The sequence below is a fragment of the Stigmatopora nigra genome, chromosome 4, assembly GCF_051989575.1.
Source record: "Stigmatopora nigra isolate UIUO_SnigA chromosome 4, RoL_Snig_1.1, whole genome shotgun sequence".
Taxonomy (NCBI): domain Eukaryota; kingdom Metazoa; phylum Chordata; class Actinopteri; order Syngnathiformes; family Syngnathidae; genus Stigmatopora; species Stigmatopora nigra.
In genome coordinates this window covers 6,885,767-6,901,234 of record NC_135511.1, presented here as the reverse complement: position 1 = coordinate 6,901,234, position 15,468 = coordinate 6,885,767, and the positions used below count along the sequence as shown (strand labels likewise).

The 15,468-nt window shown below is 39.2% G+C and overlaps 2 protein-coding genes across 4 annotated transcripts; one reads left to right on the top strand and one right to left on the bottom strand.

Annotated features, from left to right (window-relative positions):
• Nucleotides 1-306: 306 nt before the first annotated feature.
• On the bottom strand, nt 307-3,250 carry ccno (cyclin O). Its single transcript, XM_077714545.1, has 3 exons — nt 2,135-3,250; nt 1,392-1,577; nt 307-861 (listed from the first exon to the last, which is right to left on the bottom strand). The coding sequence occupies exons 1-3, from the start codon at nt 2,402-2,404 to the stop codon at nt 421-423; spliced, it is 897 nt and encodes a 298-aa protein (XP_077570671.1). The 5' UTR covers nt 2,405-3,250; the 3' UTR covers nt 307-420.
• Nucleotides 2,824-15,046, top strand: tut7 (terminal uridylyl transferase 7). Of its 3 annotated transcripts, none has more exons than XM_077714543.1 (29): nt 2,824-2,928; nt 4,060-4,397; nt 4,525-4,679; nt 5,425-5,541; nt 5,650-5,827; nt 6,600-6,688; nt 6,808-6,859; nt 6,949-7,018; nt 7,105-7,231; nt 7,296-7,415; nt 7,496-7,624; nt 8,343-8,520; nt 8,594-9,213; nt 9,509-9,659; nt 9,734-9,820; nt 10,495-10,595; nt 10,681-10,738; nt 10,812-10,915; nt 11,345-11,434; nt 11,521-11,634; nt 12,310-12,387; nt 12,458-12,635; nt 12,714-12,761; nt 12,847-12,938; nt 13,202-13,317; nt 13,382-13,575; nt 13,774-13,838; nt 13,914-13,974; nt 14,059-15,046. In XM_077714543.1, exons 2-29 carry the CDS (start codon nt 4,079-4,081, stop codon nt 14,130-14,132), a joined length of 3,765 nt encoding a protein of 1,254 aa, XP_077570669.1. In that variant the 5' UTR covers nt 2,824-2,928; nt 4,060-4,078; the 3' UTR covers nt 14,133-15,046. The 3 variants fall into 3 exon arrangements, with proteins under 3 accessions (XP_077570669.1, XP_077570668.1, XP_077570666.1); XM_077714542.1 differs by having other exon boundaries at nt 4,060-4,448; nt 14,062-15,046; XM_077714540.1 differs by having other exon boundaries at nt 4,060-4,448.
• Nucleotides 15,047-15,468: the final 422 nt, after the last annotated feature.

Genomic DNA, 15,468 nt, shown 5'->3' with positions numbered 1-15,468 from the left:
AATGGGTCATGTTCTTTTGATTTGTGGTCAATATTTGGTGTCTTGCTGTTAATCTTGGGTCATTTTCTGATGATTTGGGAGTCTTTTTGGGTCACTTCTTTCCATGACAAGTCTGACTATGGCTCCTAATAACTTTTCTGAATGTCATCCTATTTAAATGTGTGATCTTTGAACGACTCAAATCCAATCATTTGTGAAACAATTCATTTCATTCCAACTTTATTCATAAAAAAACATTTTTTAAACATTCTCAAAGCAGTACATAATGAATGGAAGCTATATGTCAAAATATTGGAGAAAATATTCTTAATGTACAGCTCTACAACTTTATTAAGCTAAGATTTCAAAAAATATTGAACAGCATTGAACAAAAATGTGAAAACATCAGCAAATACTGAATAAATCATGCCAATCTCACAATCACTGCCAGTGAAAATGGATTGGACGTCTAATCCCGTCAATTGGAGTCAATGAGTTGAGAGCAGCAAGAAGTTTCAGGTTTTCTCTGCACTCTCGGGTCAAATCGCTCACACGTGAATCCTTTGCGGCGTCCCACGACTTGTCTCGAAGTAACTCGCCCGCAAGACTTAATGCGCATTCAGCGGTCAAGGATGGGGGGTATTTGTTAAAAGCGTAGTCTGCCAGGCTCAGCTCGCACACCTTTAGGGCCAGGTCGCCACGAGACCTTGAAATCGGTTGTTGGCTGGCGTGGTAGTCAAGAAAAAATGCCAGGGTTGGCGCACCCAAGCCAAAGTCCAGCCTTTGTAGGATGAGAAACTCCAGGTTGCACAGTTGATCTCTTGTGAACCCGTCAGAGCAGAGAGATAAAAGTTGGCTGATTCTAGGGGAGAACACTTCCACCTACAAAGGACACACAATAGTACATTTATTTTCCGTACCGGGTTTGCAAGGGGTTCTGGAGCCTATTTCAGACAACTCTGGACACACCCTGGATTGGTAGCCAACCAATCATAGAGAAAATTTAGAGTGTTCAACCAGCTTACGCTGCATGTTTTCAGTATGTGGGAAGAAACCGGAGCACCCAAAGAAAACCCACGCAAAGGCCTGGGAAAGATCAGTGAGGCCAATGCACTAAACACTCTTCCACCATGCCGTCTAGTGCAATATACAGTGGTACCTCGAGATACGAGCTTAATGCGTTCCGGAACTGAGCACGTATGTCGATTTTCTTGTAACTCAAACGAACGTTTCCCATAGAAATGAACTAAATAAACTAATCAATTTGTTCCAACCCTCTGAAAAAACACCAACATTGGATTGGAAAAACATTTGTATTTGTTCTAATTCACCATCTATTAACAAAGTAACAAATAACTAGTGGTTTAATAGGTGCTATAGGAAAAAAATGAATTAAGCATTGATCTGAATACCTTTTTGCTAGCGAGAAGCATTGCTGTGAGGCCCAAAAGCTGGAAACAGTCAAGGGCCACCGGTGTGCACGCCAGGAACCTGTCCATGATGTTCACAGTCAGGCAGCAGCACTCAAACGACAGGCGGAATTGCTTGTGCACCGGAATCAGCCAGCTCACCAGATGGCAGCGCGCCTCCGCCGTCACCTGTTATCAATCAGGTAGTTTTATATCTACATGTGCAGAATTGCATATGTTTTCAATATGAAACGGAAGAGCTAATTAGATTTGGTCAAAAGAGAAAGAGTCAAAGATCACAGGGGTCAGGAAGATGGTGATTCTTTGAATTTGGCTGCTCAGTCTGAAGACTAGTCTCTCATAAATACTCAAGTTTACATAGTTGATTATTCACAGATATTTATTTTGTAATTTATCGACCCCTAGGCTAAGATACTGTATAAATCATGTATTATTTACTGATTAATTACTTTGAGCTTTACATGTTTTTTTAATGGGAAATGTGTGATGGTACCAAAAATGATAGCAGATTTTATTGACATTAATTTTTGTCCAAAATTTAACCCTTTTTTGTTTTTATTGTCTGAAAATGTATTTATATTTTTAGGCCACATCACCATTTCAACTTGGTGGGTTGGCAGTAATGGACAATGGACTTCAAATCCATTTGGACAAATGAATTGGAAGTCATCGTCGTCAATGGAAAATGATGAGTTAATTTCCCCCATTGCTGGATTTGAACCTACTTGAGGCTGCAAAGCAAGACTTTTGCACGGATAAAACAGCATCTCCCTCTCCCTCTGGATCTTGTAGCCGACATCACCGTACTGGTGGTACCAACTGGAAACTTGTCCTGCAGGGTCACCCTCCGATTGGTCCACAACAAGAGGCGATGGAGAAGCAGAAAAGTCCTCCTCAAAACCAGAGTCACTCAACCTGGACACAAGTTTCTGCTTCCGGTGCCGTTTGACCCTGGCCCGTACAGAACCATCTCTGCCCCGTTCCCTGAGCATCATCGCCGGTGTGCATCAAATTAAGGTCGCCGCCGGGATTCACCCAGCAAAAGGTAAAGGTGGAGTCACCCTTTTCCCGGGATCTTCCCCGCTTAGTTCTCGGCGTTACCATGGTAACGAGTTGGACCACAACGCCAGTTCTCCAAATTCCACTTATATGCACCGTACTATGTCAAATGCTTCACCAACTATTATTACTTCTATTAAAACTAAAAACTAAATATTTGTCACGATATTAAAAGAAGAAAATACATTTAGGTAAATAGAAACGTGGAAATGTTAATTTTGTGCCCCATTTAGTTTCACTCAAAAAAGAGTTATTATTGCTTTATCTTTCCGTGACAGACCATTTTTTATGATGCAATTTTGATGGATCGAAACTATAGTATTTGTTTTCCTGCAGTGGGCGGAACACGAAATCCGCCCGGCCACTGTAGTCAACCAAGCTCTATCTGCACTTTCGAAACTCAAAACAACCTCCCGGCCGAAACCAAGCTTTAACTATGCCCGATGTCCACTTTTTAAAGGTACGACATTGTCCTTTGTATAGCGAATAATTAGTAGACATCGCCTTTATCTCGTTATTTTAATTAGCAACTGAATTGTTTAAAAAAATACGTTCGTAGCATTAGCTGCTAAGGGTTTAGCTTAGCTTGGGATGCTACATGGCTAACTGCGACATAAACTGTGTGCGCTGATGTATTTGTCTGTTTAAACTTGTTTCTTTGCGTGATTCCATGCACCGTGAGTGAAGTTATGAAGCGCCCACTCGCAGAAGAAGAAAAAAAGTCAAAAACCGTTGCAATACGCACGCGTTTGCATGCTAACCGCCATGACATAACAATCTCGTGGAAGAAGTCCTCAGCAGCGTTATAATCTAGGCTTCGTAATAGTGTTTTATTTTTATTTATTTATTGCTATTGTTTGGGGTGCACTGAACAACGTTGAAAAAAAAACAAAAGCCTGTTCTGCTGATCTTGTTTTTTTGCAGTTGACGATAATAAAATCAACAACTGATTACGACCCCAAGTAACACTCTAACATTTTTTTCTTTCTTGCTCATTGTATGCTATTGATGATTACATGGCAATGAATGTATTTTCATTCGCCCCTCCTTGTCCAAAAGGATTGGACGCATAATGTCGTCAATGGAACTCAGTGAAATGAGTGCTGTTAAAGGGTGTAAAAAAACAATGAAAGCATGAATCTCTTGTATTTAAGTCACTGGCTACCATTGACATCGATGGACGTCTAACCAATTTCACCTGGGATGGGCATTGTTTAGTATAAGGGTGGCAAATGTGCGGCTCAAGAGCCGCAAGGGCTCCCAGCCAAAATAAATGCAGCATTTCCTTCTTATTAGAATTTTTTTATACTGTGGCTCTTTGTCTCATTTCATGTTTCTCTTATTTGTATTCTCTTAAAACACTCAAATTCACCAAGGCCCATTACAAACAAATAAAGATTATATATATATTTTTAAGTAATCTGCTTCTGAAGTCAGGTGTGGCTCTTTGACTCACACCGTTTAAAGTTTTGTCTCTTTGTGTCTAACCTGTTCCTCATCCCTGGTCTAGAATAACAGTTATAAATGAGTGACTTATAATTCAATAGGAATTACAAAGTACATCGCAAATTAACCTTTCAATGCATTGCAGTTTTAGCATTTAGCGCATCATGGAGAATGCCGACAGGCCCAACTGGACAAAGCCAGGAAGCCGGGGAGCAGCTGCAGACGGTTGGAGGATCCAAGACCCGATTAGAGGACAGCCTTTCAGAACAGATGGAGGACAACAAGGCAAGAAGATCCAGGGCGGTCCCTATCACGCCAGCCCCAAAAGAGGAGGACACGGACCGATGGCGTATTCCCCAGTAGCCTTCCGAGGTGGTCACAGCCCATTGCAGAGGGATGATCCACGTCGCTTCTGGAGTCCAGACCATAGCGCCGGACCGCAAGAAGAAGGCTGGAGGGAGTACACGCAACAACAACATTGGGGCAAGAATTTCCGCGATGGGGGTCCATGTGATGGAAATGTTCTTTATGAATGTAGGATGCGGGGAAGTTGTTTCAGTTGCCAACCTAAAAACTTGATTGTTGTCATTTTATTTATTCTTCCCAAAAGGGAGGAGACAAAGGCCGAGGATCAAGGGGAGACATTTTGCTGAAGAGGACCGGGACCTCACTAGTGTGGAGTCCTCACTCTCAGCAAAAGATCTGCACCTTCTGCAACAGGACGAGGCTCGTTTAAGTAGAGATGAGATACACCGTGTCAACAAGGTACACAAACACATTTTCAAATAACTTTCTTGTTTAATGTTCCAGTGTTTATTGTTATTTTTCTACTTCATTTTCAAATTTACATCGGGAGAAAACAACTTTTTATCCTTTTCTTTAATGGAAATTCCGTATTTTTCGAGCTTTAAGTCGCACCTTTTTGTAGTTTGCTCAGGCATACAACTTACTTAATTTTTTTTCCACTCTGGCCCCAAACAGCTTGCAATGTTTTTTTTAGGCTTTAGTCATTCAAAAATGATTACTGTTATTTCAACCGGTACCTATTTTTCCTGTTGTTCCCTATTTTACATCTCTTTTAATGTAGAAGTTTTGGTCTTGGTTTCTCATAAATAAAATAAAAAAAAGAAAACCGTTCACCAAAAATGAAACTTTTACTCTGGTGTGACTTACTTTCATTTTCCATTCTTTGGTTAGTGCAACTTATAGAATGAAAAATACGGTAAATAAAAAAGAAGAAAAACCTCTTTTTTGAAAATTGTAATACATATTTTAGTTAAAAAACAATTTTCCTTTTTTCTCTTCACAAATATTTCTTTCTAGAATATATTCGAGAAAAAAAAGGAATCAAAATGAAGAAATAAATTTCTCATATTTTAAATAATAGTTATAAAATGTTAAATCCAGATGAATTTCACAGACACGACACCCATTTTCCTTTGTATTTTTGGATTGTGTTCTTCAGTTAGGCTAACTTCTGCCAACATTTCTACCCTCTTCTATTCACCAGAAGTCCAATAACAAGGCCAATGCACCTTACACCTGTGACCTCTGCGACGTCCCCTTAGCCTCCGTGTCTGACGCCAACAGGCACATCCGAGATTGGCGCCACCTGAGAAGGGTCAAGGTGAGGGGGAATAGCCAGTTGGGTCCCGTTATTGTTAACAACTGACAGCGCATATACAGTCTATTCCACTTGAAAAACTGGTTGCGGATGTTTTCTTTGTATCTGCAGGAGAAGAAAGAGTACGTCAAGCTGACCGAAATCTTGCCCCCGGGCCCTGAACAAGTTAAAGCAGTGACAACTGCTTTAGAGCTTGTGGTCAGCGAGCACGGAATGGATGACTGCGATGTGGACAGCAGACGAAGCGTCGTGGCCCTCATGCAGGACCTACTCCTATCTGTCCTGCCTGGTAAGTTACCTCGCAAGTGTGAAGGACAGAGAAGTTGTGACTATTAAAATACAGATGGCCACCCTGAATCGGTGGCCAGCCGATTGCAGGGCACAAGGAGACGGACAACCATTCACACTCACAGCCATACCCTAGATTCCAATAAATGTCCAAATATAATAAAAAAATAATTAAATTATGGCCGCTCATGTCAAAGTGCTATTTTATTATTTAACCCATTCACTGCCAGCATCTCCCACCTTAAATGGATTGACCTATCAGTCTCTCTCTCTCTCTCTCTCTCTCTCTCTCTCTCTCTCTCTCTCTCTCTCTCTCTCTCTCTCTCTCTCTCTCTCTCTCTCTCTCTCTCTCTCTCTCTCTCTCTCTCTCTCCTCTCTCTCTCTCTCCCTCTCTCTCTCTCTCTCTCTCTATATATATATATATATATATATATATATATATATATATATATATATATATATATATATATATATATATATATATATATATATATAAACACATACACATATATACACATACACACATACACACACATATACACACATATATACACATACACATATTCATATACACATATATTCACATACACATATTCATATACACATATATTCACATACACATATTCAGATACACGTATACACATATACACACACATATACATACATATACATGTACACACATACATATATACATATTTATTTATTTTAAAAAAATCATTTTTTTATTTTTTAACCAATTACCTGACAGTATTATTTGCTTGCCAATTATTTAGAGGTCAGACTCCGGTTATACGGATCATCTTGCACTAAATTTGGATTCAAGGACTCGGACGTGAACATCGACATTCTCTTTCCAGCACATGTGAGTAGGCCGCTGCACAGAGGGATGTGATGTTAGCAGAACGCATGAAATTCACATCATGTCTTTTTTTATATCATATTTATGTTGTGTAAAGGCTTTGAAATTGAATGTTTTCACAGATGCATCAGCCAGATGTCTTGTTGTCGGTCAAAGAATGCCTCGCCGTGAGCCGTGAGTTGCCTTTTTTGTTTGAGTGCCCATGTAAGAATCACCAGAAGTGAATAAAATGTCATTCATGGGCTCTGTTTATTTGCCTATAGCTCTTTTTGTCGATATGGAAGCTGAATTTCATGCACGCGTGCCTGTTGTCATCTGCAAAGAAAAGGATAGGTCCGTACTCGTGCGAAATGTGTACTCAAACGATACTTGGCAGTTTTTAAACTAGGAAATAAAGCAGGTTTCTTTTGTCTTTACAGTGGTCTACTTTGCAAAGTAAGTGCAGGGAATGAAAATGCATTCCAGACCACCTCTTATCTTACATCTTTAGCCACGCAAGAAGATCTCATCCTTCCATTGGTTCTTGGTTTGCGACATTGGGCTAAGGTAACGCTGTTTACGCCTTTGGTCTGTCCAAACAACGAGGACTTAATGACACGTCTTTTTCTAGATATGTTCACTCGACCGACCTGAGGAAGGTGGACTGCCACCGTATGTTTTGGCCCTCATGGTCATCTACTTTTTACAACAGCGCAAAGAGCCTCTTTTGCCAGCATATCTAAATCAAGCGGTTTGTAATGATGATTCATGTACTTCAGTTGATTTTAATCTCAGACTAATGAAGACTGTTGTATTTTTTTTTTTTTTCAGATAAAGACTTTTTCACTGAGCAAGCTTTCAGACTTCAATCTCACGCATGTCGAGGATGGACAACTGCACTGGACTTGCAACCATTCAGGCCAAAATGGGGCAAATCCCCCAGATGATAGGAAGGGGAAGGTAACCATCATGCCAAAATCGACCGATTTATTAATTTCATGTACCTTCATTTAGTAGAACTCCGATGAAACGTATCAACGTTAATGATAGTGAATGACGATAAACTCCAATAATGTTCGTAATTGCTCAGACTGAGGTTACCATACAGTTATATATATATATATATATATATATATATATATATATATATATATATATATATATATATATATATATATATATATATATATATATATATATATATATATATATATATATATATATATATATATATATATATATATATACATATATATATATATATATACATATACATATACATATACATATATATATATATATATATATATATATGTATGTGTATGTGTATGTGTATATGTATATATATATATATATATATATATATATATATATATATATATATATATATATATATATATATATATATATATATATATATATATATATATATATATATATATATATATATATATATATATATATATATATATATATATATATATATATATATATATATATATATATATATATATATTTGTATTATTATTAAAAGTAGCACCACTTTATTAAATATGGCGAAGCTTTAAATTTGGGTGCTCTGAGTAAAGTTGTCTCTCGGTCTCTCTAAGTGCCGCTTTGGTATTTTACATGAAGTCATTTCGAGCATATTAAACCTTTGAATGGTATTCCCTTTTAGGTTCCTCTGGTTTTTCCCCGACGACACCCCCCCGTGGAGGTCGGTCTTCTCTGGGTAGAAATGCTCCGCTTCTACTCACTGGAGTACAACCTGGCCGATAATGTCATCAGCGTACGGACTAATGCCGTCCTTTCCCGGGATGTAAAAGATTGGCCTAAGAAACGCATTGCAGTCGAGGGTAAGAGTAAATCTTCATTTTGATTGTCTGCGTGGGTGCGTCTATCCTTTTCTGCCATGTGTTTTGGTTGTAGACCCTTTTGCTGTCAAGAGGAATGTGGCGCGCACTGTTAGCAGCCAGCAAACGTACGACTACATACTCCATTGCCTCAAAACTACATACAAGTACTTTGCGCTGCCACTCCGGCCGCACGCACACGCTTCCAAGAAAGCCACGAAAAAGGATGATGCGGCCCTTTTGGACTTGAGTCAACTGACCCTCCAGTCCCGCAAAAAGGGTGAAGAAAATGGCCCCCAAGACTCGGATTGCATCATTGAGGAAGAGGAGGAAATTGGGGAAGGCAGTGAGTCAGACCAGGAGAAGGAAAAGGTGGACTTGGGGAAAAGCTCGGAGGAAGAGGAAGAGGATGATGTCGAGGCACAAGGCAGACCTCACTTAGACAGCTTAACCACGGAGGACGAGGAGATTTTTCCAGTGGATGAGATTTCGGGCGAGGAGCTATTGTCCGATGAAGAACCTCATGATTTGGACACCCCTGGGTCAGATGAAGAAGAGGAGGAGGATTTGGCACCCAGTGTCTCATCACTTCCAGCTTTGAAGGACCGCCTTGAAAATACACTCCCAGAAAGTCAAAAACAAATCCAGTCCACGGAGACCTATATATTCGCCAAACAAATGTTTACCAGAAGAAAGGTAGCTTTCTTTCCTCACCCCCCCCCCCTCCACAAATTTTGAAGCATGCAATTCCAGTAGTTTGTTACATTTCAGTGTCATCATTGGCGCTAAAGATTCATTTAACATTGCGATCATTTGGTGGCAGCTTCTCGCACTCAAATGACTTAATTGTATGTCTCGCACTGTCAATGGCACTGAAAGACTGAACATTCACCACCAGTCCTCCCAGTTTAAATAATTAGAACATTCATCAATGTCAATAGCTGACTTATTGCAGCTCCTCCCACTAATTTTTGCTTTTCATCCTTAACAGTCACACATGGTCGTGTGCAGGTTGTGCAAGCGTGATGGCCACTTGAAAAAAGATTGTCCAGAGGATTTTAAGAAGGTGGAGTTACCGCCGTTGCCCCCGATGACACCGGAGTTTCTCAGGGTGGTCGACCAAGTCTGCGAGCAGTGTTTTAGTGAGTTGCCGTCCAAATTTGAGTTCTGCCATTACATTTTTGAAGTTGTTTAAGCAACGTGTGTTTCCTTCCAGAGGATTTTGCCCCATCGGAGTTGGAATTGGCCGTCAGAGAGTCCATCCTGGAAGATCTAGAGGTCTTCGTCAGACGGCAGTTCCCTGGTGCAGTAAAACACAATCAGCGTTTTAGCTTTAAACTATTGACAAATTTCCTAAATGATCATTTACAAGCAGGGGAGGCCCTTCATTACCAACGACAAAAACATGCAAAATCTATGTCATCCTGCATTTTTCTTCCCAGTCACATATACTAATCCTGTAAATGACGGCGTGTAGACGTTCCAACAAAGATTGGCATGAACATCCCCATTTAAATGACTGTTATTAATAGAAAGGGCTCCAAAAAGCCCCAACATCTACACAGACTTATCCAGAAATACAAAAAAAGAACAATAAATGATCCAAAATGTACAGTAATTGACTTAAAGTCACTAGAAGGTGACATGCAATAAAAATATCCTCAAATTAATAAGTAGGCAGTCAAAAGTTAACTGATTGTCCATTATTTACAACATTAGATGTCTAATTCATATAAACTGAGAGGGCTGTCTGTGAATGTTCATTTTTCCCCGAACTATTTTTGATGGCTAAAGGGGTCCTAGCTATTTATTGACTGGACGGGCAGCCAGTGAGTGAGTTGACAAGGAAATGACCTGAAAACCTACCCAAATTTTAGGAAGTGATCCGGAAGTCTCCTAAGATGTTCAGAAATTGTAATTTCTAGTTAACCAAACTGTCAATGTGATGGTCTCGCATTCCTTTAATTTTGTGGCCAGGTGCTCGGCTGCAGCTCTTTGGCTCTTCCAAAAATGGTTTTGGCTTCAGGCAGAGTGACCTGGACATCTGTATGGTGCGCGAGGGCCAAGACAGCATAGATGTACGTAATGGAGTATGTGAGTGTCAGTCAACATGAGTATCTCATATTGCAAAAATAGAACCCTGCTTCCGATGTGTTTATTCAGGATGTGAACTGCATCAACATAATTGAGCACCTTGCAAAACTTCTTCGAAAACATCCTGGTAAGGCACACGTGCTCCTCATTCTCCCATTATACGCTCTTTGAGCATCTCATCATCTGCTTCGTCCTCCAAGATTTTAGGAACATCCTGCCAATCACCACAGCCAAAGTCCCTATTGTGAAGTTCTACCACGTCCGCACTGGCCTTGAGGGAGACATCAGCCTTTACAATAGATTGGTAAGACATTCACAGCATTTTTTTGGGGGGTCTACAGTGGTAACTCTAGATAAGAGCTTAATTCGTTCCTGACTTTCAGATGCAACCTATCGAGGGTTGTTTGCTTTTGTATTCCCTTCAAGATATTCCCAAAATGATGCACACAAAAAAAACACTGAAAAAATGCAACCCTCCGCCCAGTGCTCGTAGAGACATTACATGAAGGAGTTGGGACCACCGAGACTTCACACAAGGGAGTTGTGGGGGGAGAGACAGTGCCCATGATGTTCTAATGAGCAGCCTCTTGCGTCCGCTGTCTGCTCATATATCAAAATTTGTCTCGTATCTTAAGATAAATATTTCCTCAAAATTGTACTCAAATTTCTCGTATGTTGGGGCACTTGTATGACGGGGTACTACTGTACTGTAAATTACACGATTTGCCCACAGGCTCTTCACAACACGCGTCTGCTGGCATTATACGCAGCTATTGACAGGAGAGTGAAGATCCTCTGCTATGTCATGAAGGTTTTCGCCAAGGTCTGTATTCCAAAGTGCACGAGCCATCGCTCAGATTATTTATTTATTTTTATTTTTTGTCAACTGCATTGACTTTTTTAATCTAGGTGTGTGACATCGGTGACGCGTCACGTGGCAGTCTCTCATCTTACGCCTACACCCTCATGGTACTCTTCTTCCTCCAGCAGAGGGAACCCCCTCTGATACCTGTTCTTCAGGAGGTATACACATAAACTTCTAGTTGACTGTCAAATTTGCATATTTAATACAATACTATTGAGTGTGGTGTCAATTGGAGAAACTGCGGTTCGAGTGGGGCCAATCATCCCACTTCAAATGAATTGGAAATATATTGTTGTTAATAATATATTCATCTAATTCTAATTTTATATTGTTATTGTTTTATTTTTGCACTGAATGTTTGTGTTTTGTGGCAATTCATCAGAACCTTAGTTTGCCAGTACAGGGACACCTATAGGTCACTTGAAATTGAATGAATTTCAAGCTTGCCTTACGGTGGCTTTTGGTGAAAAGGTGTATTAATTGTGTTTTTCTTTATCACTGGCTAATTATATTCTAATTTATTAAGTAAAGGTGATGTGTATTGCTTCTTGTAGATATAAAAATGTTTTATTGTTTTATCTTAACACAATAGACTTGTGCTGTTTTTTTTTTTTATTTATTATACCCGTGTTTTCCTGTTTGAGGACATTTAGTGGCCGTTCTTTTTCCTTGATTTAAGAAGTATCAGCACTGTAGAGTGGAATACACTTACTCTTTGGAATAATTGATCAACTAAGACATTACAATAAATTGACGACTCGACCATTTTTGTCATGTACTCATACTGACCGCCACTGATTCAAAATGACTTCCCCTCTACTGGTCTTTTTCAGATTTATGATGGTGACGAGAAGCCGACCGTGTTAGTGGAGGGCTGGAACATATATTTCTTTGATGATTTGGAAGTACTGGTCAGTATCCCATAAACGATTGATTGTTCATGCGTTACCTTACTGATTATTCATCGATACTTGATCGCAGCCTAGTCGATGGCCAGAGTACGGCAAGAATACGGAAACTGTGGGGGAACTTTGGCTCGGTCTCCTGCGCTTCTACACGGAGGATTTTGACTTTAAGGAGCATGTGGTGTGTACTCGGCAGAAAGCTCGTCTCACCACTTTCAATAAGCAGTGGACGTCAAAATACATCGTCATCGAAGGTCAGTCAGTGTTAACCTGTTGGAAATAAAAGCCTTGTTTTTCAAAAATGTGACCTGTTGGCTCTTCTGCCACTACAGATCCATTTGACCTCAATCACAACCTTGGTGCTGGTGTGTCCAGGAAAAGTAAGATCTTTTTTCCTGGATTTTCAGCTTTTTTTATGTTCTATTGATCAGTTCAAACTTTGGATTTTTATTATGATTGTTGCAGTGACTCTTTTCATCATGAAGGCCTTCATCAATGGTCGAACTGTGTTTGGTACCCCAGTAAAGGCGTTTCCCCCCGAGTACCCCAATCAGATGGTTGGTCAACCCTGTCTCCTTGTGTGATAGGCTGAAAAAAATATTTATTATTTAAGAGACTCAGAAAAGAACATGTTGTTAAATTAAATATCAAACTTGAGCATCCTATTAATGCGGTCGCACCTGATAAATATCCAAATTATATTCACATAAAGTATGAGTTGTATTGTGCACATTGAGATGGGAAAAAAATCCAAATACTCCTGCAGTAACCTAAACATGTATTTTTTAATATTTTAATGATCCATTTATGTGTTCATCAGGAGTACTTCTTTGACCCGCAAGTGCTCACCGAGGGAGAGGTGGCCCCCAACGACCGCTGCTGCCGCACCTGTGGCAAAATCGGTCACTTTATGAAAGACTGCCCCATGCGCAGGAAGTAAGTGACGTCCGCCACATCCCCGGACGTGAAAGAACCACCACGCTTACGTGTTTTATTGTAGGGGAAGGCACAGGCACGATTCGGACAGAAGGCCGGACGGCACGCGCGAGCGACCGGACACGTTTGAGGAGCAGGCGTCCAGGCAGAAAAGCGAACACTGGAGGAGGCGAGAGGCTCCGGAACAGCGCTGCTGCTTCCTGTGTGGATCCAGCAGTCACATCAAGAAGGACTGCCAGCACTACAGGGGCCCCGCAGGTGCGTTTGGCTTAAATGTTTCAACTACATGCTCTTATTTGAGTTGCCTTCATCACTCAGAGCTAGCCAGGTCTCCTATTTTAAGGCTACATATGTACCGTATTCACTCACATATTGATGACAAAATGCCTTTGATTTATTTCAGCTGTGTGTGGCCGTCGGTGGATTACTAATCTTTTTTGATATCATGTCTGACAGGAAACATGAAAATGGACAACTTTGCTTCGTCTTCATCCGCCCCGAGGAATTTCCGAGAGAAACAAGTATGACTTTAGTTCTAAAGCAGTGAACGAGACAAACAAATTTATGTCCATTTTTTGGCCATCTTCCTTCTCTAGGGTTCGCCCTTAGAAGCTGAGAATAAAAGATATCAGAATTTGATGCTTGGGCCACAAGCAGGTAGGCAGTTCAAACGGATTGGACATGTATTCTGTGTAATATTATAGACGTGCTGAAAAAAAACATCTGTACTTGTGATTCTAGTAGTTTGGCAACCCTCCATTCGGGTCGGTCCAGTCACAAGAAGAACCCAGTGGAGTGAGCAGCAGCCGCACTGAAGACCTGATGTTAGATTTTTGGCGATCCCTCATTGAAATAGCCAAAGTCAGGATGCCACCTTGGGCCTTGTTTTTTTCTTTTTTTTGTGCTTTTAATTTTCTTTTATTGGTCTTTTACAATTTTGTTCTGAGTCAGCTCACAAATGCATGTTTTAGAAAGCCAGTGTTTTTTAAACATTATTTTATATATTTGTAAAGCAAGTTTTAGTCAAATGGCCCCCCAAATAGCACGAAATGTTGCCTTTTATCATTCTTTTGGCGGTCCTGTATCTAGTGGACATGAGTGTGCAGAGTTCTTTTATTTCTATTTATATTGTTTTAATTTTTATTTGACTATTTGAACTTGATTTGTCCTTTGCACTGAGACCCAAAATCCCCTATCAGCCCAGCTTTAAAAGTTGTTAAAAAGCAGCTTTCTCTCTTTGTAGATGTGTATATATTTTAGGATCATTGTTTCATTTTAAGAGACTGCCGGTCCAAACATTTTATAAACATAGAGTTCACTAAAAGAAACATACAAAACACCCCCAGTTAATGCAATCAGAGGAGAAAAAAAGTTCCCACTTTGTTAACATAAAGACACATTTGGTAGCTGCACTGTGAGGGGACAAACCTTCCTTCCATTTATGTTGCTGCTTGCTAAAATAAAACAAACAAAACAACAAAAACAGCAAAGGTTTTCTCACCCAGACTGTCTGGCTTTCTTGCTGTTGTGATGAAAAATAGAATTTTATAAAAGAAGGTGGTGGTGGATGATATTGTAAACCTTTATTTTATTTTTCAATGATAGCAGCCTGTTATTTGTTGTTAAGGACGCAACTACCACAGTTGTGTTCAGTGTGTTGTGACGGGCCTGCCAGGTTCGGCTTTTCATTATATTTTAGTCTTTAAATACAAACCGATTCCCAACTGTTTTTCCTGGAACGCGTTTTCTTTTGGAGTACTGTTCTTGATTATACTGCATTCTATACACAGTCAAATACTGGTGTAAAACTCAGACCGTGACACATGATAGATTAAAAAAAAACAACCAAAACAAATGTAATCTTTTTTTTATTTATAGATATATGTTTGTATGTATGTATGTATATATATATATATATATATATATATATATATATATATATATATATATATATATATATATATATATATATATATATATATATATATATATATATATATATATATATATATATATATATATATATATATATATATATATATATATATATATATATATATATATATATATATATATATATATATATATATATATATATATATATATATATATATATATATATATATATATATATATATATATATATATATA